The sequence below is a fragment of the Phaseolus vulgaris genome, chromosome 5 (genome assembly GCF_051622355.1).
Source record: "Phaseolus vulgaris cultivar YP4 chromosome 5, ASM5162235v1, whole genome shotgun sequence".
In the NCBI taxonomy this organism is placed as follows: domain Eukaryota; kingdom Viridiplantae; phylum Streptophyta; class Magnoliopsida; order Fabales; family Fabaceae; genus Phaseolus; species Phaseolus vulgaris.
The window spans coordinates 17176853-17203914 of NC_143502.1; the positions used below are offsets into that span (position 1 = coordinate 17176853).

The window sequence follows — 27062 nt, forward strand, 5'->3', positions numbered from 1 at the left end:
AATAAAAATATTTAAAGATGTTACTTGAGTCACTAAGTGTGTTGGTGATTCACTAGTGCAAAAAGATTAAAAGAATACTTCTTATTAAGTGCGGATTTGCGTTTAAACGTATTCGTAAAAAACGCGGTGACATTTTTGAAATTATGTTTATTTACAAATGCAGTTATTGGTAAGACCGCATTTGTAAATCAATGCGCTTTGATTTACAAATGCGGCCTTACCAATCACCGCATTTGTAACTAAACACGCTTGATTTACAAATGCGGTTTTCCCTTAAAACCGCATTTGTAAATGTTTTTTTACCCTAAATATTTGGAACGCACCACGGTTTAAACAGTTTCTCTTCACCGCCTTTCCTTTTCACTGTTGCTGCTTTGTTCCAGTTCGCGTTTGCATTGTTCCCACATTCCCGTTTGCCTTCTTCTCATACACATGGCGTGGATATAACATCCTAAAAGGTCGATCCAGTTCAAATAATTTGAACTGGATAAAAATAAAGGTTTGTAATTTTTTTCTTTCTCTATTATCATTGTTTATCAATATACTAACATATTACTTTTTATTGAATTATAGTGTAATAAACAACCAGGAAGCTATGAGTGTGGCTATTACATTATGCAATGGATGATTACCATTATAAGACTATGTGTTAAAATTGGTTGGAAAGAGGTACTATATGTTAAATCATTTTTATAATTCTTGAACATATATATATCTAAAAACTAATTTATGTCAACTATATTTTGCAATGCAGTTATTCACAGAAGAAACACCAATGAATTCGGAAGGCATTTCATATGTTAGAGAATCTTGGTCCACATATTTCATAAATTTTTATAACTCTAGAATAGGTAATCAATAATGGTTTTATTATATGTAATTTGATTACTTGTAAATGTACATTTTGATGATCTCAATTTATATCTATATTTCTGTATTTGTCTGGCTGGGTTTGATCATTATACAGGTTAATTTATATGGTTTAGGGACAATACAAATTGCACTTAAAAAAAAACACTATTTACAAATGCGGTTATTTACCAAAGCCGCATTTGAAAACCAAAAAATAAGATTTACAAATGCGGCTATTACCAGAGCCGCATTCGTAAATCTTAAACCCCTAAACCCTCACCCCTCATTCAGAAGAATATACAAATGCGACGGTTATTTAAAATAACCGCATTTGTATCTCTCTGATTTACGAATGTGTGCTGATCAAATGCGGTTCTATAGCCGCATTTGTAAATGTAAAATTGCCGCATTTATTTTACATTTCTGCACTAGTGATTGTATGTGTATCATTATTATTGAGACGTTGTGCTAGTATTAAGTTAGGAGATTTGACAAGATATCCAAACTCTAATGATACATTGAGTACCATGTGATCAAGAGGAAATGGAGGTTTCATATGTTAAATTGAGGGTGAGGGACACTAATATTCAATTGGATTTGTATAAATCATTTTTATCGTTAAAGGTTATTTAGGGTTGCTAGATGAGATCTATATTGAGTAAGGTAGATTTATAGACATACTACGTATTGACAATTGATAGTATCTAAGTCCAAACTTGATTGTAGTCTTCCAAAAATATTTCGTAGTTATTTATGCGATGTGAATGTTTGATGTGGCATTTGGTAGATGATTAATAAAGTCTGTTGAGATTTGGACGATCTGGATTGTTTGCTTAGAAAATTTAATAAGCCCCTATACAATCTCTTGCCAACTACACGGTCTATGAACCATATGAATATGATGACCAAAATATCATATGTGGTGTTTATGTTCTTATGTTTTGATTATAAAAAAACTAATAGAAAGTTAAATCTAGTTCACGTAACATGCATTGAATTTGTTGAGACCTTGGATGATCTAAGACTATATAGACAATCTATTGAGACACTAGACGATCATTGACCCACTAAAAAGTCTGATGACAAGAAGATCATATGAGGAGTTTATGTTTTGATGATAACAAAAAACAACCTAAATGGTGTATTTGTATTTTGAAGGTTCTAACAACGTTTTGTATAATTGCAGTACACAATAGACTCTTTGAGTGTCTATAGCATGTGTGTCATGATAGATGGTTTGATAAAACTTGTTAATTGCATAACATGATTCAAACTGAATGTCTTATTTGTGATTTGAATGATATACAATCTATAATTTAAATGATATAATAGTGGTTTAGAATACAGTAAACCGTTTAAGTGTCTACAGGTTTTTTCATGTTAGGCGGTCTAATGAATGTGTTCAACAAGTAACATGTTTTTTCTGTTATAAAAGTTAAATGGAATCTGAAATCATATATTTGCTAGACAAGAATTCAATAAAAAAAGATATTATATCCAAAAATGAAAATATTTCAATCTGTTAGAAAAAAATACTTTATTTGACCATTTTTTCATATGTATCTAAAATTTTTCTTTTCCTAAACATATTTGTTTAAATTAATTCTTGAAAATATTTTTTAATATATTGTGAATATCTTTTCTAAACAAAAACAATTTGAAAAATTGAAAATCCCAAGTACTTTGTTTTTAATATCACGTATTATCTGAAACGAAAAGATTTTTTTTATTATGTTTTGATTTGTTTTTACTAACCTATATTGCAAATACTTTCAAATTAGTTTCTTAAATAAATTTGAAGCAAAAAATAAATTCAAATATTGTAAACCTAAGCTTTCTATTTTGAGCTTCTAGCACCAAAAAGATGAAAATGTTGATAGCATCCTCTTCATCTGGTTTGATTTTCCTTGGAGATTGGTGAGAGTTTGTGGAAGCTAATGGGAGGAATGTGTCAAGGGGAGCTCCATTGAAGCCATGGATTCCTTGGAGTTGTCGTGAGGTCTGGGAATAGTGATTTGGTTCAGCCAAATCACTTGGAGAATACGAGAGAAGAAACCAAATGTGTTTATCCTAGAGAGGCTAGACAAGAAAGTGCTTAGGCTTTCAATTTGACAACATAACTCTCATATATTTCATCTAATAAAACATGAGCCAAGCACCCCCAATTTATAGGTTAGAGGGCCAACCAAGTTACAAGCAAAAAAAGTGGGAAAATTCAAATGAAAAATGTTTTGAATTAGGCACCTAAATCAAGTCACAAGACAAACATGATCAAGGTGTGCAACATGTGACCTAATTATTAGGTCTAATGATTGACATAGAGTTTAATGTGGAATGCAATTAAGCACAAGTATACCTTAGGTAGGTTTTAGAAACCTAACCCTAACCCTGATCTATTAAATGCCAAAATACAAGTCAAAATCCTACTGTACTTTTAACAAAGAAAATTTAAATCCTACTCTAGAATTTACATTAGGTTATGACACCTTCAAACATATATAAGAGAGTGTCTCTACCATCAGTAGCAGAGTCTCAATCTTCTCGTATCCTCCTTGTCATAGCTCTAGTGATTTGTCCTAAATTGAGGCCTCTACCATCAGATGTAAAGATATTGAAATATCCAAACTTAACTAATTCAAGTATCAAATAATAGATTTGAAAAACTTACTAAAGAGATTGAAAGTGAAGAATGAAAGCAATGCAAGATAAACAACAAAAGTTATACAAATGATTTTGCTAAGGAACTTCAATGAGCATCTAATCGAGTTATTAGAGCATCTAGTCTTTTTGTTTAATAATAAGTAAATAATTTTAAATATAAACATTTTTTTTATCAATATTTAAAGATGGAAAAGAGAAAGTTCATATAACTTAATTCAGTTAGATTTAAAACTTCTTATTGATTATAGAAGATGAGTGCTAACAACACTAATTTTTTATCATTAGTTGAGAGTTGTTTGAAATAATTTCTAAACCGAGACATTTATTAAATAAGAAGTAAAATCACAATTTGTAATTTTTAACGAAGAGAGTTTATATTTTACCGAGATTTTTATAAAGAGAATATCATGATAGGATTCTTAATTTTTTTTTCTAATAATTAGTTTGAAAATTAATTTATGCTGAAAATACATGAAAGTCTAAACCCAAATAAAAAATTGAGGATGAATAATATATATGGAAAGTATCAAAATATATTAGCTATTAGCACATTGTTAATAACGCGTTAACGATAAGTCTAGAACAAAAGTAAATACAATAAGGTGCTCGTTCTTTTTCTCTCTCTCTCTCTCTGGTAATTTTCTCTTCAATTTGGGGTTTTCAGGATTTTGTTTTGTTGTTTTAGTTATTTTTACTGAATTTTATTTCGCGAGAGTGCTTATCCTTTTTGCAGATATAAGAAATTTCGAATGAGTGTTGGAAAATTTTGTGTTATGTTGTTAGGGTTTTTTACTTTTCTCTTTTTAGTGTTTGATTCTGGTGTATTGATATATGTGATTGTGAACTGTTCCCAATCACGATCATTTTCTGTTATTTTATTGCTAAGCCTTATTCCGCTAGGTAAGGTTCAGAAATGTTATTACATGTTAAGTGCAATACTATGCGTGCATAAAGTTTCCACCTTGCCGAGGTTTTTGAATGGGGTGATGACAAAAGTTGAATGTAAATTGCTTCCTCTGGTTCTGCAATTTCTGATATTATTACTTTTTAAATTTCAATTTGATAGTTTTGTGTTGTAGTGGTAAGCGATGATTAAGATGCCCAGTTTAAATTATTGCGTGGATGGTAGTTGAAAAGAAACCAAATGATTTATCATGTGCGTGCTATGATTTCTCTGCAAATTTAATTTCTGGAATGGACAAATATAATAAATTTTGACTGTCTTTGTTTTGACTGTCTCTTAAAATATGGGGGTAGGGGTAGAAAATTTTCAGGGGTTTAATTTTGCATACAGCTCCCGCAAAACCAATGCCGAGAAGTGTATGTCCCTACATTATTGATTCTCTCTCTTTGTCGTATTGATTGTCATCAAACCCTTGCAGCCAAGCCTCCAATCAGTGGTTTTTATCAATGAAATTTTTAAAGTTAATCAGAGGGTATTCTATCCTTCTGATGTTTTTCGGGGTTTGATTTAATTTGTTGTGACATCTTTCTCTGTGCCTTTTTTGAATCTTGGTTGATGATTAGATTTTTTTTTCATTAGAGAGGTGGTTCTTTTCTGTTGTTTTTGTTTTTGTTTGGTTTAACTTCTGTTTTTCTTTAGTGCTTCTGCATTTTGGGGTCATACATACAGTTCATGATCGAAGCTGTGTAAAAATACTTTATTGATGCATTATAAAGGCCATATTTAATTTGGGATATGTTCCTAAAAAGTATTTGGTGTCTGGAATATAATTCACACGTATTAAATTGAGAAATGTAGCTGTTAATCTTTTAGTGTTTTTATCATGTTGCAAGCATCTATGCATGTCATGTCTATAACTTTGTTCCCTTCATCTGATAGTGATCCTGTGACAAAGAAGAGAGAAGATGGCACCTCAATTGGCATTAACCTACTCTTCTCTTCTCCGTCTTCCTCCCTCTCCTGCATGTCTTGGTTTTGGAAGGTATAGTATCTCGCCAATTACAGTTCACTACTTGATTTTTTTCGCTTCTGATACACATGGTGCTGTTGTATATTTATAAATACATTCATCATCATTATTAATTTATGATTATTATTGCTCTTAGCTTATAAATCCATTACATCCACAGTGAATTTAAGCAAGTGGAACATTTCCTCGTCATGTTTTGCAGATGTTGTATAATTTGTATTCTGAGGATACCCATGTTTGTAATTCCGTGGTTTAAGCAGACCTATATGTTATCTATGTATATATTATCTTTGTACTGAGTGATGAAACACTAGTGCTTTTCATGTAATAGACAAACAATGGAATTGAATTTGGTGATTGACCAATCTTCTTCAGTTTTTGATAGAACATTCTTTTTATTGTCAAAAATATTAAGGGTTGTTGGAAATAGGTCTTCTAACAACGGTTGATTTAAATTTCACGACATTAAATTTGGAAATCATGCTTATTAATCCTTGAGTTGTGAGATCTCTCACTGCCTGTAATTGTTTATGTCCCCTTAGCCATTTTGGGTAGATCATAAGCATGGATCCATTTCTGTTCTTTGTAATTTGATAAGAAGCAGAATGATTCTATTATGTTGTTGAGAGTAGGGTTTCATTGGTTAGATTTTGGGCTAATTTAGTTTAAATTATGAATTTCATAGTGCACTCTTTCTTTAGCTTAATCCTAGTTACCTTATATCAGAAAGGACCTTATAATAGCAAGGAATTTGAAAATCAAGACACATTGTTAAGCTTTTTTTGTATAGTAAATGTTCATGTTAGAGTGACTTTTGTCAATGTATACTTGTTTGTCTCATGGTTCAAAACTGATGAGTTGGTTTTCTAATATCATGGTCCCTCTTGCTTGTCTATTTACATTTGAAACTCACCTTTGTTATTGGTTTTAAACTAGGAACAAAGAGTCGATTCTAGAAAGAGGCAACAGGACAAAGAATCATACCATGACAGCTTTTGTAGGCAATGCTCTTCGTAAGTTAGCATCTTGCTTCCAAATATTTTTTTTTTTAATTTTCTATCTAATTTTAATATGTAAAAGTTCATTAATTTGTTTGTAATAAAATAATAGATCTTTGCAAAATATTTGCTATAAGAATAATGAAATGATGGCATATTTGAGACTTGTATGCTGATGTAGCTAATCTCGTCACAACCTTTTCCTTAATGCCGAGACATTTGTACAAAGAGACGCTATATACTTTTTTCAATTGGTATTGACGGATTCTTTCTTAATCCCCAATTTTTTTTTATCAGGTAACTCAGCTATCCAACTCACTACTGTTTCATCTCCTCTATTTTCTGATACAGAAGCTCGCCTCTCACTCAGACCTCCTATGCCTCAAAGATGCAATTCTAAGTTCTGTGGACAAGCATTTATATATCATACGTCTGGTTTCCGAATCCCAGCCAATGCTGAGAAGCCAGAATGGTGGTGGAGGGCTTTATCCTGTATTCCCTATCTAATAGCATTGCAGATGTCTGCAACTGGGTTTTATCTAGAACCTATCATTCAAAAATTTCCATTCTTTCAGAGTTTGATTTTCTATATCCCAGGAGGTGTCAACCGATTACCAATCTGGTTTCCTATGTTATACTGCTATCTGGCTATTGTAGGAGTGGTAAAAAACAGGGACTTGCCCCTTATATTCAGATTCCATGTAATGACGGGAATGCTACTTGAACTTGCTCTGCAGATAGTGTATATTTCAAGCAACTTCATGCCACTTATACACTTCCCAGGGGGAACATTGGGGTCATATTACTGGGCAGGTGTGGCATTGGCATTTATTTTTATAATGATGAAGTGCATACGATGTGCGCTTCTGGGAACATTTGTGAGCATCCCTTTGGTCAGTGAATCAGCTTTCATTCATTCTCTATTTGGTTTAGGAGGATTACAACGGCCTTTTTAGGATGTTGTGATCAAGAGCAAATGTAATTTAGTGGTAGTTTTGTAGTTTAACCAACGGTTGCAGTTGTTTTTATTGTTGCCTTGAATAGGGAAGTAAATGATAATGTTTATTTTTTTAAGATTCTAGTTGCTTCTCTTCTTTTTCTCAGCTTTTCTCGCGTATATTAAACTTGAAAGGCTGGTATTTATCTGATGTTTGATGTTTGGGCTTTATTGACTCTGGCTTCTAGATTTTACTAGGGTTCTAGGACCCTTTGACTTCAAATTACCTGTTAAAAATGATTTTTTTTACCAAAATTAAATGAAAAATATTTTGCACAATGTTAGAGTATATGAAAATATCATGTAAGTAGTTGAAATGCAACATTTATTTTGTACCTCATTGAAAAGTAAGCTGAAAATGAAAATAAAAACGTTGAAAGTTGAAAAATTAGTTAAAAACTGTGAAGTCATCGCATTGTATTATTAGTGCTCGGGAAAGATTGTAAAATTGCAAATAGGAATATGTTTGTATGATACTTTCATATTTATTAAATTTACTTCGATGAACATATTTATTATGTTATAATTGTAATTAATTTTAACTTGCAATATTTAATTTGTTGTATGTATGTTTTTCTCATTATGTATTTTACTATTGATTTGATAATATATTAAGAATTTTAATTAACATACAAACTTTAGTGAATGCATATTTTTATCATATTGATTAGTATACAAATTAAAATATTTTAAGGTATAATGTTAAAATAATATAATAAATAACGTAAACCGTGATTGGATAACATTTGTAAAAATATAAATTATGAAGAATAAAAGATCATGTTATGTAAAAAAGCAAAGGAGGAAATTTACAAATACTAAAAAGGTGAAAGCACTTCAAATATAAAAACTAGATTAAGATAACGTTCAAAAAAATATTACAAGATACTAAAGTTTATTCATTCTAATCATCTTACTTTTTTAATCTTTATACATACTATTTTTCTATCATATAAATTTGTAGATACTAAATGAGATTAAAAAGAAGATATATAAAGTTAGAAGATATAGTTTATAAATATAAGAATTAAAAATTAAATTTTGTTTAACTATAAAAAAACAAACGAATAGTTAAACCTATCATGAAACACAACAATATCTATAATACAACAAACGAATAATTCATGAAACACAGCAATATCTATAATACAACAAATCATACATCACTTCAAAATTGCATGAGGATTTGTCAGCAAAGATTGTGTCCTTTTTCTTTAGTCCTGCACACAATCTAGTGTCTTCTAACTAGTAATGTTGGTTTTACCATATCTTAAATTATTTGTGATTGAACTATGATATAACCAACAACTCATAGGAAATCACGCAAATGGATGCAATTCATAAAGACTCTCAGTTTGTTTTAAGGATCAAGCTGAACCAAATTAAGGTCTGTAGCCGTTGAAGAAGAATCAGTCCATGGAACACCTTTTGTTAAGCTCAAACTTCGAGTGTCACTTGTTTTATTTTCATCCATTTGACTGTAAAACTCTCTCATTACCTCCAGCTTCATCTCATCCATTACTTCACTACAATGTGAATCAAACTCTGAGACCATTGTTCTGCCTTCAAGCATGCTTAGCACTAAAGACATACAGGGCCTGTAGCTTGAAGTGACATGGGTGCAAAGGAGAGCCACTTTGACAATCAATCTTACCTCATCTTCATTGACATCTAAATTCAACTTTGGATCAACTAGCTCCATTATGTTACCTCTCTCATTCAACAAACGTGCCTGAAGAAAAACAGAAAAACGTTTTGATTTCAGAGTCTTGCATAGTTGAAACAAAACATATGGCTGTGTAACAAGTATGTAACAGTCTTAAGGATGAAGATTCTTTATCACAGGATATTGGCCACTTTGACTGCATCTAGAATTTCAAAAAAGATTACAATGGTGTCATTTGAATTACTTAAAGTTACTAATTTTTGGAAAATCATAGAAAGGTGAAATGCATGCAATATTTTTCTTCTAGAGTTGCACAAGATGAAAATTGAATCATAGATTAACATACCACAGAAAAGTAATATTTGTTATGAATATTCTCAGAAAGATATCAACAATGGAGAATGTTGACAAAAGAAGTTACCCAATCCAGAAGATAGAAAGCTTCCCCCTTTGACTGTCGAATAGTGTTTCTCTTTCCACTTACAATTTCCGAGATAACAACTCCAAAACTAAAAACATCTGCTTTTTCAGTTAGATAACCATGCATTGCATACTCAGGAGCCATATATCCCCTGCACAATTATTATAAAAATTCAAGCAACCTAATGTTAAATAACAGTCTGACTTTTATGTCAAAAACCTTTCTATATTGGATTTGATAAGGCTTGTCAGTGTACAATCACCTTTGAAAAATATCTAGATAAAAAAATTGAGTTTAATGAACATACAGTATCAGTGTAAAGTTTTTTACACTGTTAACCAATTAGAGATCATACTAAGTTTTAATGTAATGATCTTCAAAGTCAACAAACTTGTCATGGTGATTGATGATTGAATGGCAGTGTAAAACCACTTTATACTAATAGTTTATATCCTATTTTTCTCAAAAAATATAATATAGTAACTCACCAAGTCCCCGCAATTCTGGTGCTTATGTGTGTATTGTCCCCTACACGAAGTCTGGCCAAACCAAAATCAGATATCTTGGGGTTTAGGTCTTCATCAAGCAACACATTAGAGGTCTTTAAGTCTCTGTGAACAACTTTCAGTCTTGATTCTTCATGCAGGAAAGCCAAACCTCTAGCAATGCCAAGACAAATATTTTTTCTTGTTGGCCAATTCAATTTTAAATGGCTATCTTCTGAGTCTTTTGCGAGTGACAAAAATTAGACAGCAAGTCATTTAGCCGTGTATACTTTTTAAAGATTGAAAGAGCCAAACAAGAGTAAATTAGTGCAATGACTTACCAAATAAAGCATGTGCAAGGCTATTGTTTTCCATATATTCATACACTAACAACAATTGATCACCCTCAGCACAGCAACCATAAAGTTTAACAAGATTAGGGTGTTGCAGAGCAGAGATCATGCCTATCTCATTTATAAACTCACGGGTTCCTTGGTCTGAGTTAGATGAAAGTTGTTTAACTGCTATCGGTTTGCTGTTTCGCAGAATGCCCTGCATCATTTTTGTGGAATTTCAAAACACAGATTTAGTCATTAATATCCCTAAATACATTTAGATTACACATAAAAATTATATAATTGGGATACCTTATAAACAGGACCGAAGCCTCCTTCTCCAATCTTATTAGAAATATCAAAGTTATTTGTTGCAACTTTGATTTGATGCAAGGTAAATACACCAGTTAGCAGTTCTATATCCCCGAGACCTGCAAATATAAGAAAAAAAAAATGTATATATTCCTGTGAAGTTTTGTGTCATTAAGCCTTTGGAAGAAAAGACGTGATTCCACCACCATTGCTCAGAAAAGGAGGAAACATATGCATATCATTGTTTTGATTAGATTGTCCATTCATAGTCCTTTATTTTTATTATGTAGAATTAGCAAGATAAGCTACTAGAATGAATGGTTAAATCTCATGAATAAAAAATCAATGTGGTGCTTGATGATTCTCAAATGTTTCAGGTGAATGATTGGAGAATGGAAATCATGATAGCAAATGTGGTTACTTGCGATTACCTTTCATTAATAAATGTTCATTTCCACCAAAATGACGTCCGAATTTTGGCTTAGACCTTAGCCCCTCCACCACAGAATGCCAACAAGTATCAAGATAACAACAATTAATGAAACCCCTCCAACGAAGTACGCCAACAGTAATCAAGATGACAACAATCACCAATGCAACTGCAATTACAACAATAAGTCCTACAGAATGGCCTCCTGTTGAGTCTTCTTTTGTTTTGGTTCCACCTGTAGAATCTGTTTGATTATTGGATAGATAGAGGCACATGAAGCTGATAATACAATGAAGGTGACCATATAAAAAATAACACTTACATGACAACCCACCATATGTAACAGAAAGGGCAGATATAAGAGGACCATTTACTGATTTATATGGGATATATGTTGTCCCTTTGCCTGCCCAGTAGAAGCGGATCTCCAGGTCATTACCACTCACATGAGCAACAAATTCTTTTATGAGTTCCTTTCTAACTCCTTGTGCTTCATTTGCAATGTTAAAATCTTTCAACACTCGCTCTCCCTATAATGTTTCAAATAGAAGCCTAAATGACATTTGGTAATGAATTCTATTCAAAATTATTGTCGCAACTGATTCTACTTATGAAGTCAATGAACTGATTGCACTAAGATTCTTCTGTTTTAATAAACATCTCCATCAAGACTATTAAGAGAGAGAGAAAAGAAGAAAAACGAATGAAATGAATTTCACTACAAGTTAAAATTAACTTATGCATAAACTAATTGTAAGAGCTCTTGTATAACTACTCTAAACTTATAGTTTTTAGATGATGATCCTAACCAAAGTAGTGACTATATGGTTAAAATGTTGTACCTGAATGTATACATCAAATACACGCCTCCCTAAGTCGCTGTATGTGTTATCATCAGTGAACATTATCTCAGCAAAGTGAAGCTTTACTGTGTAGACTCCATTTGCTAAGCAAAATCCATAATAAGTCAATGACATAGGAGAAACACGTGCATTCTTATATAACTCAGCATTAGTCATGTAAAGTCTAGTTTCATTTTCTGTGGTATAGGGTAGAAACTGTCCTTGAGGAATACTATCATTGTCCATGAAGTGACCCGTGTTGCTCAACGCCCAATTCTTTCCAGTTTGTTTATATACTGCTGGTCCAGCAGGATATAGATCTTCATCATATGTTATACCTCCAATAGTAGTCTGGTTTCCACCACAATTTATGTGTAGAGATGTAACTTCTGGAACAAGAAGCAAAGGGTCAATATTCAAAACCATTACAAAAGTCAAGCACAAAAAGAAATGGTAAAGGAAGGAAATTCATTCAAATTATAATATTTCATCACTGTATTTTTATCTTTTCTTTCTCTGCTTTCCCTGGACATGCACGTAACATTAACTTTATAGCTGCCATTTTTCTTTTCTGTTGTTGATGGTGAAGGAGGTAAGGAATCAAGTAGAATTTAAGGGATCCAGACAAGAAAGATAACTCACGTTGTTGCAGACGTTGGCAAAAGAGAATTACAATATTAGTGAGACCATTCAGTTTACAGAAGTTACATATTTCGTTAACTTACTTTTAGTACAGGTTCTATTGCTGCTGTCACAAGACACTGGTCCTCTGAGGGAACACAAAGTGGATAAAAATTACAACATAAATTACACAAGAGAAAAAAAAAAGTCAGAGTCCATATCTACATGTTATAAGAGTTAGCATATGAGATATAAAACTCACAAGTTATTCCTTGAGAAGCTTGCAAACAAGTTCCTATGACATAGAAAGACTCAGTTAACGCCCAGATAACTTCATGACTGACAGAAGATAAAAGATCACATGGATATAATTTTTCATACACATTTTGCTGGTTGCATGTCTTTGGCTCTTGGTTTCCAACACTAAAGTTGTTATATGAAAGATCTCTGCATAATGTGAACAGGGCCATATAAATCTTCAGAAACTTAGAAGATCAAACAATTTCATTAGGCCATATAAATTATTTTTGACATAAAATACTTCTTTTTCTTTGCTTTCCAAAGGAAAATTTACACCTTGAATGTTTGACCAAAAAAGTCAAAATGATTTACAAGAGTGATACATAAGTTTTTTTTTGCTAACTAAGTAAAAATACTAATTATTTTTTGGAAATAATGTTACAAGAAACATTCCACTAACATTTGATGATGAAATGAGAAATGATTAACTACGATAATAATGATGTTTTAAAATATTGGTTAAGCTAATAAATAATTGGAGATATGGAAACTCAGATGGTAGAAGTGGTGATTGTGAAACTAAATTCCTGAGCATAACTTATTTGATTATCCTTATTAACTGTTTATATGGACATCTAAAATATTATTTTATTTAATATAAAAGGATACTCTACTACATCTTTCTCATTTTAGAAAAAATTATTTACAAACTAAATTACTGTATACTAAAAAAATCATTAAATAACAATTAGTTTAGAAAAATAAAAATAAAAATTAATCATTATAGGATTAAGTTAGATACTATTTTAAAAAATTTATTACTATCTAAAATAACTTTTATTATTAATAAAAAATTATAAAATAATTTTTAAATTGATATTTAATATTAGCTACTAATTATTTTAGATTTTAAATTAATTTTAATTATACATTAATTATTAATTTAAAATTTAGAATAATTAATAACCATGGTAGTTAATGTTCAATATCAATTTAAAAATTGTTTTATAAATTTTTATTAATAATAAAAATTACTTTAAAAATCATTAATTTTTTAATTTTTAAAATAGTATATAGCTTACTTAATATAATAATTAATTATTTTTTATTTTTAAAATTAATTATTATTTAATAATTTTTATTTATTTAATAATTTTCTTATATGTTACTAGACAAAATAGAAATAGTAACTTTACAGTTTTAAGTAAAAAAAATAAAAATGAAGTCTTGGAACTTGGCTTTGAGAAAAAGAAAATAAGTTACTGTAGAAGTTCTACAACCACAAATATCTTTAATTATTCAAAGGGTTATATGAGTAATGTTCAAAATAGGACTTACAAACTTCTGTTATTGTCCACTGTCCACTCAGGCACCGGTCCAGTGAAGAAGTTTCCTGCTAAATATCTAAAGCAAATTTTTTGTTATCAATACCTGAACTAAAATAATATGCTCAGAGCACATCATCCCTAAATTTGTTCTACAAAGAGACATAAAGATATGATAAATAGGCAAAATGAGGGTCTAATATCTGAAACCTAATGATCATTTCATTATTTATAGAAAGAAAGTGGCTTCTTCAAAGTAAGCAGCTAAAGTACAATATCTAAATATTGTCTTACTTTATTCAACAACCAAAATAGTATCTATTCCTGTTTCGGACTACAATTAATTGGAAATGTTAAAAATTCTTACATATTGGCTGCTGATGCTATTAATTGTTGAAGGTTTCTTGGCACTGGTCCATATAATTTGTTATAGCTTAGGTCTCTGAAATAGAAATTTTATCCCAAAATATGTCAAAAAAAGTACAGAGAATAAACATCAAAATATGTATTTTCTACATGGGAGGACCACAAGAAGCATGCTATGTTATATCCATCAGAGAGAATAGTATAAAATGCCCAGAACCATGCAATTTGACATTGTTCAACATGCAAAAGACCTGAAACAAAAACATTTGTTGGATCTGTTTTGGGGAATCAATAAGCACTCATTTGAGAGAAAAATAATAATTTAAATTAAAATCAGTCCTCCACTGAAAATTAGTTTATGCATCAGCTAATTTGAAAAAAAAAAGATTTGATCAACTTTTTCAAAATCTGACTTTTACTCATAAATAAATTAATTTTAAAGTAAAAGAAACTAATATCCTTTTTTTTTCTCTTCCAGAAAATATTTGTAGAGAAGTTAACTCCAAACAAAACCAAGGATCTTGTTTGTTGGTTTAGACTTTTCAAATTGTAAGGATCTTAGATGAACTTAAAAAAAAAAAAGAGAAAATCAAGATATCATTGGAAGAAAAGTGAATTAGCACTTACAAAACCTTCAAAATCGACAGGTCTGCAAGATACTGAGGAAATGTGTCATTGATATTGCAACTCCTTAAAATCCTGTTAAACAATCAAACATATGAATTCTGCAATAACAAATTATCAATATCTCATTCTTTAGATTTAGTCATTGACTCCAAAGAAAAAATTAGAATAAAACAATTATAGTGTTATAGTAATTCACTCACAAAGTATCCAGACTTTTCATATTTTCAAGTGGTGGAAAAGTAGAATCAGGTCCATTCAAGTCACTAATCCTCCTGCATTTCATATTTAAAGGATGAGAAAGCTACAGTTATAGAGAAATTTAGGTTGAGGCCTTCTTACAAATGAAAGATTAAACTATTTATTTAGTCCCTCTAATCATCTTTCTTTAAAGTTTATATGAGAAATAAGTTTTAATTTCTGAATAGTCTTTTATGGTAATTTAGTAGTGTCAAAACACACTCATGTAGATTTTAAACCACCAGAAAATGTTTCCTGGTGTTAGCAGTAGAGGCCAAAAAACAAAATTTTATGCGTGTGTAAAAACTTCACCCATAATTTTCTTAAATAGAGACTATAAAACTTAAAGCAAGAACAACTATTAAACCTTTATATAAGAAGTTCATGCTTACAAGTCTGTTAAGTTTAGATCTGAAATTCCAGGTGGAATTGGTCCACTCAAACCACTCCCTTGCATATGTCTTCAAAATAAGAACACGTTTTGATCGTAGTTAAGGATCAGAATTTGAAATAAAATCAAACTTCAATAACAAAAACAAAAGAGAAAAAAAGAAAATGGTTTGTACAGTTGACCAAGACTTGTCAAATTCTGAAGCCAATCAGGTATGTTGCCAGATAACTGGTTGTCACTAATTCGGCTGCCTCATGTGAGAACAATCATGCAAAGTTACTGTCAGTTCCGAACCAAAATTTATAGTATAATTCGAAGTAACCACAGAAATTTAAATAAGAACCATACAATTGTTTCATTGCAGTAAGACTCGAAAGATTTGCAGGCAATTGACCAGTGAAGTTATTGGAGCTTAGATGCCTGCAGTAACAATAAATCATCATCATTGACATTTTTCATTATCATGAACTTAACAACTACTATATACAAAACTCGGGTCAAACACTTTTTTATATCAAACAACAATATGTCAACATTAGAGGAAAAAAATCCACTTTCATTGTCCTGACATAATCTTGATTGCTGAAGACTAAACACGAAAATTGAATACTATTAAGAAGTGAATTTTAAGTTTAACTCAATCTACAAAACTGGTTTATAAGATATGAAATATCCTAATCTCTAGTTGACACGGAATCTCTAACACACCCCTCACGCCGAAACTGTCAACTCGTGTGTGAGAGATGTTAATGAATGGTCTGATAGCAGTCCGATAATAGTCCAATAATGGATGATCATAAGCCCAACAAACCGTCACTAGTACTCTGATATCATATTAAAAAGTGAACTTTAAGCCTAACTCAACCTTACAAAACCGTCTTATAAGATGAAGTTTGCACGCACTTATATATTATAAAATATCATGAAATGTTCTTATCTCAATATGGATCTCCAACAAATATAATAAAACATCATTGTTTCTTAATAGCAAAGAGAACTAAAATGAAGGGCTTACAGTTTTTCAATGTGGACAAGATTTCCAAGCTCTGAAGGAAGATTTCCTGATAATTGATTGAACTCAAGGATCCTGTGCATTTGAAATTATGTTAGATTGAAATATTATACACAGAATCTCAATCAATGAGGAAAGTAGAACCTCACAAGCGTGTAAGATTGGTGAGGTTTCCCAGCTCACTTGGGATTGGACCAGTTAGTCTGTTTCCAAGAAGAGAACTAAAGGAAAACAAAAATTAGATTCATGTAACATGAAATAAAGTAACTAAAAAATGAAACTCACGTGAATTTCAACAAAGAGATATAATGTTTGAGACAAAACTTTAAGGGTGTAGTGCTAAATAATATAGTCTTTCTCACACACATGCTACACAACACAAGATACCATATAAAACAATACCCTCATGTTACAATCATATGCTAAAGACATAATGAGATCTTTCATAAGTGGAAAGAGAAGCACACATTTTTTGAAGGTTGGAGGAGCCCCATTCTCTAGGAATTGAACCACAAAGGTAGTTACGACTGAGTTCACTGCAACAAAGTCAGAAAAAGAAGAAGAAAGCAATTAATCAGATTCACAGTGAAACATTAGCACACACTACTTCACCCTCTTCTTCAGAGTATTAAATACATTTCTTGGAGATAAGGTAATTTGTTCAGTTGTGGGGGGAGAATGCCTTGAAGACTCTGTGATTTCAGAGCTCTGTCACCAAAAGTATAGCAATAGTTAGAAGTATGCATATGAGTATGATAAAAAAAACAGAGTATTTAAAACATCTAACTACAGACAGTGGAACAAAAGACATCCCAAAATAATAATTTGTGCATGCAAATGTCTTTTTCTTTTCTTTTATAATATGCCATTCACGGAAAATATTAATTAGTTATAATATGATAAATATATGTTAAAGAATTTGATCAAATAATTTTAATGAAATCTCTACAGCAATGTTATTTTTACTATTCATATAAGTATGAAAATTTATATAATAAAACCCGATTCTATTTGAACCAATCAATGAGAAATATCTATTGCTATTCTTGCTTTTGTTCAAACTGAAATAATAATTGTAGTCGAAAAAGAGAATAAAAAAGTACTCATGTCAGTCATTTTCACATCAAAATCCTATTTTCAATTTTTTTTAAGTGACAAACAGAGCCAGCCAATCAACTGCGTCAATCAAGCGGATTAGACAAAAGGTGGACTGACCCGTTGGTCTTTTTTTAAATTAAAAATTAAAATAAAAAAAAATTTAAGAGATAAGATTTTTACTATATTATTTGAAATATGTAAATATAAAATAATATTTTAATCTAAATTATTAATATTTAAAATTTAAGTTCCAATTATTAGATATAATGAAGTAATTAATTAATTAAAGATTTTGAAAATATTTACATGATTAAGTATGCTTTTAATATATATATATATATATATATATATATATACCAAAACTAAAAAAATGTTGAATAGGTTCTTTATCCTTATATTTGGACATTATTTTTATATAGTGCATCCATTTGATTCCAATTTTATTTAAAATGAGTCAATGTGGTCTCTTATCGATTTAAGATAATATTGAGAGAGTGACAATGTAGCACAATAAGCATCAAATGTGGTAGAGAGACAGTGAAGATGACGTGAATCAGGAATACCATATTGAGAATATAGGGACCAAAAAGGTGGTGACAATCGTTGGAAAACAAAACAGACAACATAGGAAGAGAGATGATGTATAAGGACCAAAGGCCACAGAGGCAAAAGAAGGCAGTGAGGACAGCATTGGCAGGGAAGAGACTGGGGAAGGCAGAAAGGAAGAGGCAAAAGAGATTCGGGATGAGAGTATTAATATAAAACTCACATAGTAAAATGTGTTCTAATTAGTATATCATATAAAGACCTCCATTCAACAATTAGTGTAATCTTTTTCCTAAATTTGTTGAGTAGTCTAACTACTAAATTTCTCTGTCTAACCTAATAAATAAAAAATAACACATTCATTCAAGACAAACTAGACAAAAAAATAACTTCGTGTCTAATCCAAGAAAAAATGCAGTAGCACCTGAGCATAAAATTTGTTATAGGACACATGAAATATCTCAAGGCCCATCTGAATAAGGTTACAAATATCTTCCAAAGGAATATCACTCTTTTCCTTTAGGAAACTTCACAACATACATAAAAGAAAGAGGCAAAGATAGGAAATGAGAGTGAATGCTTATTGTGCCAAATTATCACTCTCTCAACTATTAATACGAATTTTAAAAAATGGACCATAGTGGCTCATTTTAAATAAAATTGAGATCAAATTGAGATCTTCAAAACATTGGGACTACGTTGAAAAAATGTTTAACAATAAAGGAGACAATCTTTAAGGAAAAACGCTCTAGATCTTCTTTTCTTCTTGTCCATGCTTATAATAGCTAGCCACCATGAATGACTAAGTCTTTCCTTTGAGATTGAGAGTAATCTATTCAAACTTTTATGTATTAACATTATATTTATCTATAATATTTAGTTATTGATTGATGATTGATATTATCATTTTATTCAAAAAGCTTGAAACTATTCATGATTTTGATCCTTATATTTGACTGGAAAATACTTCTAAGCATCTGACCTAAATGATAATGCTTAACATATTTGAATGTTAGGAATAGATTTGAAATGTTAACAGCTTTATAACATTTGTTCGTAATGATTAATTTTTCATAAATATGTGAGAAATCGATATTTAAGAGATTCTCTTAATAATTTTGTATGCGAGGAATCGATATGAATGATTTTTATGTGTGTCTCAATGTCAATCAAAACGGAATGTTATTTGTTTAAAACTACAGACAATGAGAACGATTAACCACATTCCCAATTTTCTTAATTGAATTATTTTACTAATTTATTTTGTTTTAATTTAGTTTTCACGCAAACTTATGTCAATATCTTTCAAATCGAGTTATTGTACATATTCTTATAATTAGTGAATGCTACAATTTGGATTTTTAAATAACTATTTCTTGTGGCTTTGATATTTGTCCTTAGGGATAAATTATTACTTCTGACTCGATACACTTACCATAAAAAAGAGTTATCAAAGACAAAACTAACAAAGTTTGGTAAACAAATGACTATTCAAGTCATGAATCTCCTCCTTATTAAACTTTATGTATGGAAGATATTTATATTATTTCATATGTTGGTGTTTATATTTGTCTCACAAAAATGCCTATACATGATGAAATACAAAACCTATATTCATACACATGATAAAATATAGTTAACTAACTTTCATATTTACATGCTTAATCACAACTTGAGTTTAAAAAAAGTTAAAATAATTCATTTTTGTATATTCCAAAATGTATTTGTCTTGTGTTTTTATCTTCTCTATTTAGAAGAAAAAATGCAAGACTAGTACACCACTTTGTCAAAGTCAACTTATGTCTAACAACTTTTCAACTTACTATTATTGAATGTTTGACCTTTGTTTGTTGATCATTAAAAATGCTTAGCTTGACTTCTATCATTTAGCGTCCCTTGTTCAACATCACACCTTAAGCATTGCTAGTTAAAACTTAAACCTTAAGCATCACCAGCTAAGCATTAAATCTTAAACATCTCTAGCTCACTTTTGTGCATTAAGCAATTTTCTATGAACAACTACAAAAGTATGTTTAAGTTGACTGCACAAGTTGAGAATGTTTACCTTGACCTTGTCCTTAGATAATTAATTATTAAAGTATGAAAGTATGTTTAGTTTAATTGCATGTCTTGAACATTCCTACTCGACCTTGTTTCTTGAGAAATTCTTTATTTAAATATGAAAGTATGTTTACTTTTTCTTCGTGCCTTAAACGTCTCTAACTCAGGTCTACAATTTAAGGATATTTATCTTTGTCTTGTACCTTAAGCATTTTTAATTTGACTCCATGCATTTAGCATCTATAGTTAGCTTACGCCTTGAGCATCTCGAAATTAACCTCATACATTGAACAATTATTTATATAAGAAATATGAAAGACTATTGTACATTATAGAAAAACATAAATGAATGTTGTCAATTTGTATAAGTTGTATGTTGAACTATATCAATAGTTCAAACACTCAATAAGTACTAAAAATTGATATGTCAAACTATATAAAGAGCCTAAAAACTATTGACTAATACTAAGTCAATAAATTAAAATAAAAAAATTAAATATGTTAACACCGTGTCACATCAACTGTTTAAAAAACTAAAAAGAGAGAAAGTGAATATATGTTTAAAAATTCACATCAGTACAAAATAATTTATACACACATTCATATGTTAATCTACTAAAATGTGTTTGGAAAGCATAAATTCTAATGTCCTTGAAAAACAAAAAAACTCTTCCGTAATATTTCAGATGTGATGAGATGCTAACTAACTTGGGATTGAAAACTGGTAAGAATGAGAAGCTAAAGAGCAATAAACAAGGTGTGATAAACTCTAAAAATTAAAGACAGTGAAGAGAAAGGGACATACATTTTCTCTACATGGCAGAAGCTGTCATTGGTTATTTTGCAATTGCAAAAAACCATACTGTCATTTGATTGGGTCCAGCTGCATGGATCTACATGGAAGTCCCAATCCTTCTTTCCAAGTGTTTTAGCTATATCTTTCAGCACTGACACTGAAATAAACACACAAATTGAAGTTCTATAACCAATGTGATCACTTAAACAAATTTTGTTTTGTTTGAAGAGATATATATTTGCATTATGTCCTACCTTCATACTCTGGCAGTGTGAGTCCAAAAGCAAGGCATGAGAAGCAAATTGGAAGGAGTGAAAGGAGGAAGAAATGTGAGGAAATGATGGTGTTCATGGTGGTTGGCATTGGCATGGAGAAAGTGAAGAGAAGAATAATGAGAAATCGGACATTAAAGGAGGAAGGCGTGAAGTGAAGAAGGGTCCAGGGAAGACTTTAAAGTCTCAGCAACGTGTCAATTAAGGATCACCAAACAGACTCAGTCAATCTTGTCACTCTTATTCCAGCAAAGTGTTTAACATATAGGAAAAACTTTTGTTAACACGGGCCTAAATTCAACACCCACTATAATAAAAGTTGCTATTACATATTACCAAAAATATTATAATATTTTAAATTAAAAATAAATAAAATATTATAATATTTTAAATTAAAAATAAATAAAATATTAATTTATTTGTTTATTAGGAGTGTGTTTTTACGGTAGACAGTGTCAGGTATCACGATCCTAACATATATCCATTTTTATCTTTGATATTGGATTATTATAAAATTTGTGTTACATCTCTTTTTCCATCTAATGATAGCACTGTTCACTCTTATATTCTCTTCAATACTAAGTAATATTAAAAAAAATTAATTTATAATTGTATAAAGTTGAAAACAGAGTATTAAATAAATTAATTTTGTGTTTTAAAAAAAAATAGGAAAAGAGGTACGACACGAGGAAAATTAACTTTGTGTTTAGGTAACAAATTTTTTATACATTTAAATAAACTTAATTTGGATTGATCCCCTTTTAAATTATTAATTTTCAAATATTTAGCTTGCTTAAATCTATTTAAATTGAATTTTATTTTCTTTTTTAATAAAGTATTTCAATTATATTAAATGTTAAAAATTATTTAAATATCAAATTATTCTTGATAATTTAAAAATATTAATATTGATAATACTTTTTAATGGATATTTATTGATGCTATTTTTTGGTTAAAGTTTGACAATATTTTTTCAACTAATTGACAAAGTTTTTCTCTATTGACGTCGATCAAAATTGTTTTTAGTTAATTAGTTTGACATAGGTTAATTTTACAATATTGTTGATTAATTCTTTTTGTTGATTTTTCAATTCACATTAGTACAAAAGATTTCCAATTGACATTGGTAAAAATTAATCCTAAATATTGTCTGAAAATTTTCTCATTTAATTTTAGAAAATCTAATAATATAGACAAAAAAATTGTACGATTGATAAAACAAAATAATCACTCTAGACATTGACAAAAAAAGTCATGAATCAATCATCGAAAAAATCTAATTCACATTTATTAAAAAATAATCACATTGATTTAGTAAAAAAAAAAAACTAACTAAAATAATCGAGCAGGAAGTAATACTATGTAACAAGAACATAAGTATTCTTAATCATTTAAACAAAAAACAATTATTAATATGAATAAAAAAATCTTAGTGGTGTATTGAAAAGTACTAATCCAAAAATGTTTGAGTTTTAGTAAAGTCAACTACCTCCAATTTAAAATCCTTTACTTTTAAATAATTCATATTTTTGTTAAAATACAACTCAAATTCTTAAAAAAAGTTCTGTTATACCACAAAATTGGACCTGAATGGCTGACCACCTAGATGACCGGATAGAGGTTACAAAGCGAGATTAACGTCTATTGGGTCTAGTTTAGTCATTCTGACAGAACAATGCCAACTAGAACAATATAAATAAGAAAGGACTCTCATGGTGAAAGGTAATGTCATTTTGAACTCTGAACTTGACTATCCATATTGACCTCATCTAACTTGAGCGTCAGAGTATGTTTGCAAGTATCCCACCCTCTCGAAGTTCTAGGATAGTAGCTAGAATCGGAGAAAAGACAGAAACAATTCGATTGGGGATATTCGGTCTCGGATAATTTGTAAGAACATTTTGGCGCCCACCTTGGGACCGAAAGAAAAACCTATCGAGAAATCGCATGGTAGCTATGCGAAGCATGACGGGAAACGACTGACGAAATGAAGAAAGGTTGTAAGTGGACCCAATGGTTTTGATGTTGGATATGAGGAAAGAGTTTGAGACCATGAAACAAAAGAATGCGAAGGAAATAGAAGCTTTGAGGACCAAAAACCATATGATGAAAAAGAGGTTGGGACTGGGACATACGCCGATAGCCGACGAAAACGTGGGAGGTTGATGTGAGTTGATTTTAGATTTAGTCATTTTTAGATGTGACACTTTACTTAGAGTTGAGATTTTAGCAATTTATGGTGAAAATCAAAGGAAGATTCTCATTGGACACAAACTTAACCAAATGGTTAAGTAAGTGTGAAAGTTCACTTCACAAAAAAAAAAGATAAAAATCAATACAAAGTGATAGATGAAATGCAATGTAGAATGGAAATAGCAATAAGGTAAACATCAATGGTGGTCATGGCCGAACCAAATAAGAATTTAGCAAAAGCAAAACAAAGACATGTATGAAATGGAGATGAATTGAAATGAGTGGAAGAAGAGTAGCTTATGGAGTGGTTCTGAGAGGGATTCACACCACTTGGGGTGTGGTAGCCACCAAGATGAGTGAAGGGCCGCCACTTAAGAGTCTCACACCACTCAAGATAATACCTAGCCAAGAGGATTCAAACCTCACACACTTCTCACACAATTTGTGCTGAGTAACTTTCCTCTTCAATATTAACATGTGATACATGGAGTAAAACACCCTATTTATAGGAATGGGTGCCTTGGTGGCCAAGAAGAGCAAGGGTAGGATGGGAAATAAGGGAAGGGCAGCCTAGGAGGGTTGACTAAGGTCAAAACCGCACCTTTAGGCTCTCCTTCTAGAAACTAGGTAAAAAATGTTAGGTTTGATGGCTACAACAAGAGGGGGGGGGGGGGGGGGGGGGGAGTGAATTGTTTTCAAACTATTTTCACAAATACTTTGCTTAGAATGAAACTTTAACAAACAACACATAAAAGCAGTTCAGAAAACCAATTCAATAGTCAAACAGAAATTGGAATCAGAATATCAATCAGTTAAAGTTGCGATTTAACCGGTTGTTTATGACAGCGGAAATTACACACTATTTAATAAGAGATGAGATAAAGAGAATTACACACATAGATTATACTGGTTCACTCAATCACAGAGCTACATCCAATCCTCAGTCAAACCACTAAGTTTTCACTATGCAACCAATCACAGATTACACAAACACCACACACAAAAAGGTGACTTTGAATCCCACAAAGCCTACTCACCCTTCTTGCACACAACACACACCTCAAGCCAGAATCCCACTGACTTTACAGGATTTTACACAGATATACAGAATGTTATATGAAAAATTACAAGAACTTGAACAGGATTAGAAAACACCTGGTAAAACACAATACACTAACACCCTATTGATCAGTTCTTTGAAAGACAATAAAGCACAAAACAATCTTGCTAAAAACTTGGTTGAAACCTTTTCACAAACCATTTTGGTAATCTCTCAAATCAATCTCAACTCAGAGTATCAAAAGGTTTCTATTTTATCAATCTCAATCATTCTCATCATCTTCTAAACGTTTGAATCCAAAACATATTTATAATACATGAAATGCTAACGTTGAAGCAAATCCGTTAAAAATAGATTTTCAAAAAACTGTTACAAGCACACATATTTAATCGGTTAAAATCACAAATTAATCGGTTGAGTGCTCTTGTCAGTTATAAAAAAGTTTTAAAACCTTCTTTTCCAGCTAAGTTACAAACAACCGATTATCTCGACATTTTAATCGGTTGTTTTTCCCTTTGCTTGGGAAAACACTTTAATCTTTAAAACTGATTGAAATGAGCTTTGTCTGAGATTCAAAACTGATCTTACAAAGATTCTAAACCCCAAACCAAAACCTAAACCTAAGACATCACACAGCTTGAGCCTTCACTTGGATTTGGCACATCAAAGCTTCCCATCTTCAACAAAAAACCCTAATTCTAGGTGCCTTGTCTTGAAATGTGGGCTTGGATCAAGCCCATTTCACTATGAGCACTCATATCTATGCTAAAGGCACCTATTCTATCCTATATTGCTATTTGGAGCCCTAAAGAGATCCCAAATCATTTACAACTTCTTTTATTCTTAAGAAGACCAACAAGAAGAACAAAAGATGCTCTGGTTTGTGTCCATTTCTCCCTCTGGTGAAGTCTGCTAGATCTCTAGTGAGGTATTCACTTGATTGTTGAGATGACTTCTCATAGTGTGCATGTTTGGTCATCTCCTTGTTGGCTTGGTTTGTATCTTGCCCCCCAGGTTTGAGAGAATTCGACCTCGAATTTAGAACTCCTGCAGATAACATAGTTAGTTTGTTCACACATAGGATAGTGCATGGTGTGGGATGTGAAACAAACCTATGTTCTTTGAGCTTGTGGAGTTCAAAAGGGCAAGCTCTTCTTACAAGCCATGTTGGAAAAGAAGATTTGGGGATGAGAGGACTTGGTGATAAAAATCCTTTCAAAAGTTGAGAACCCTTGTGAGGTGTTTGATGTTCATCCCAAATTTTCTTTGTCCAAGATGTCAAGTAATTAGATTTATTTGGTAATGAAAAAGACAAAGAAGAAGGACACCTTGGAGGTGCAGTTTGTAGCATGGCACGAGTCCACATGATTAATAAGTTGTGTTCTCACACTACACCCCCTGATCTCTGAACGATCAAGGATATTAGAGGAAGCCCTGAATGTCGATCTGATACCTCCATACAAGAGAATGCCAACACCGCTAAACACCGACCAGAATCGACATTGTCGATATCATAGGAACTTAGGTCAAACTAAAAATAGTTTGTCGTGTTGATGGAAAAAATTGAGGAACTCGTCTAAGCCAGTCACTTGAAGTAGTTTGTGAGCAAACAAAAAGACGAAAGGTATACACGTCATGATACTCATCAAGAGTCGATGGGCGGATGAAGAGATTACCGGCTGAGATCTAGAACCCCTGATCGACGGGTCACCAAGGAGAGAGGAAAGGGTGGACCTTCCAAAGGGGTGATCAACATTGTTGTCGGAAGATTCGTTGATGGGGGAACATCCTATTCATCCCAAAAGCGCCACATACGTAGCTTACACTCAGTCAACTTTATTGGGAGAAAGTGGACTATGCCGCCAATCATCTTTATGGATCAAGACTTCGAGGGAATTGATTTGGACTAGGATGATTCTCTGGTGATCACAGTCGAGGTGACCATTTACACTGTCATGAAGCTCCGTGGACGTCCTCTTCTGGAAAACATTCAAGAAGATGAGTCTGCCTTCAAAGGTAATAATCCCAGTCGTTGAACAAATTGTCAGCTTCTCGGGTGATCGCGTGGACATGAGAGGATATGTCAACCTCTATACAAAATTTGGATAGGAAGAGACACGGAAAACCATCAAGGTCAGGTATTTCATTATCGACACACATACCTCCTATAACATGTTGCTCGGAAGGCCCTTCTTAAACCGGTTGGGAGTCATTTTGTCCACCCCACACCTCACGATGAAGTTTCCAGCCAAGAATGAAAGGATAACGAGGGTGAGGGTACATC

The 27062-nt window shown here is 31.5% G+C and overlaps 2 protein-coding genes across 9 annotated transcripts; one reads left to right on the forward strand and one right to left on the reverse strand.

Annotated features, from left to right (window-relative positions):
* The first annotated feature begins 4030 nt into the window (after nt 1–4030).
* LOC137835250 (protein TIC 20-IV, chloroplastic) lies at nt 4031–7519 on the forward strand. 6 transcript variants are annotated; one of them, XM_068643661.2, is made up of 4 exons: nt 4031–4115; nt 5357–5459; nt 6384–6460; nt 6743–7519. In XM_068643661.2, the coding sequence occupies exons 2-4, from the start codon at nt 5383–5385 to the stop codon at nt 7399–7401; spliced, it is 813 nt and encodes a 270-aa protein (XP_068499762.2). In that variant the 5' UTR covers nt 4031–4115; nt 5357–5382; the 3' UTR covers nt 7402–7519. The 6 variants fall into 6 exon arrangements, with proteins under 6 accessions (XP_068499762.2, XP_068499761.2, XP_068499763.2 ...); XM_068643660.2 differs by having other exon boundaries at nt 4033–4147; XM_068643662.2 differs by having other exon boundaries at nt 4065–4144; nt 5356–5459.
* A 1025-nt stretch (nt 7520–8544) lies between these two features.
* Nucleotides 8545–21637, reverse strand: LOC137835248 (putative LRR receptor-like serine/threonine-protein kinase At1g07650). Of its 3 annotated transcripts, none has more exons than XM_068643657.2 (24): nt 21508–21637; nt 21263–21410; nt 17389–17460; nt 17220–17288; nt 16902–16973; nt 16756–16827; nt 16089–16160; nt 15916–15987; nt 15742–15810; nt 15313–15384; nt 15113–15184; nt 14487–14561; nt 14133–14198; nt 12936–13001; nt 12817–12849; nt 12659–12702; nt 11934–12322; nt 11414–11621; nt 11093–11326; nt 10662–10780; nt 10356–10566; nt 10018–10255; nt 9530–9680; nt 8545–9174 (listed from the first exon to the last, which is right to left on the reverse strand). In XM_068643657.2, exons 1-24 carry the CDS (start codon nt 21620–21622, stop codon nt 8803–8805), a joined length of 3111 nt encoding a protein of 1036 aa, XP_068499758.1. In that variant the 5' UTR covers nt 21623–21637; the 3' UTR covers nt 8545–8802. The 3 variants fall into 3 exon arrangements, with proteins under 3 accessions (XP_068499758.1, XP_068499756.2, XP_090158551.1); XM_068643655.2 differs by having other exon boundaries at nt 8661–9174; nt 11093–11335; nt 21508–21635; XM_090302425.1 differs by lacking the exons at nt 15916–15987; nt 16089–16160; nt 16756–16827; ... (3 more) ...; nt 21263–21410; nt 21508–21637 and having other exon boundaries at nt 8661–9174; nt 11093–11335; nt 15742–15823.
* Nucleotides 21638–27062: the final 5425 nt, after the last annotated feature.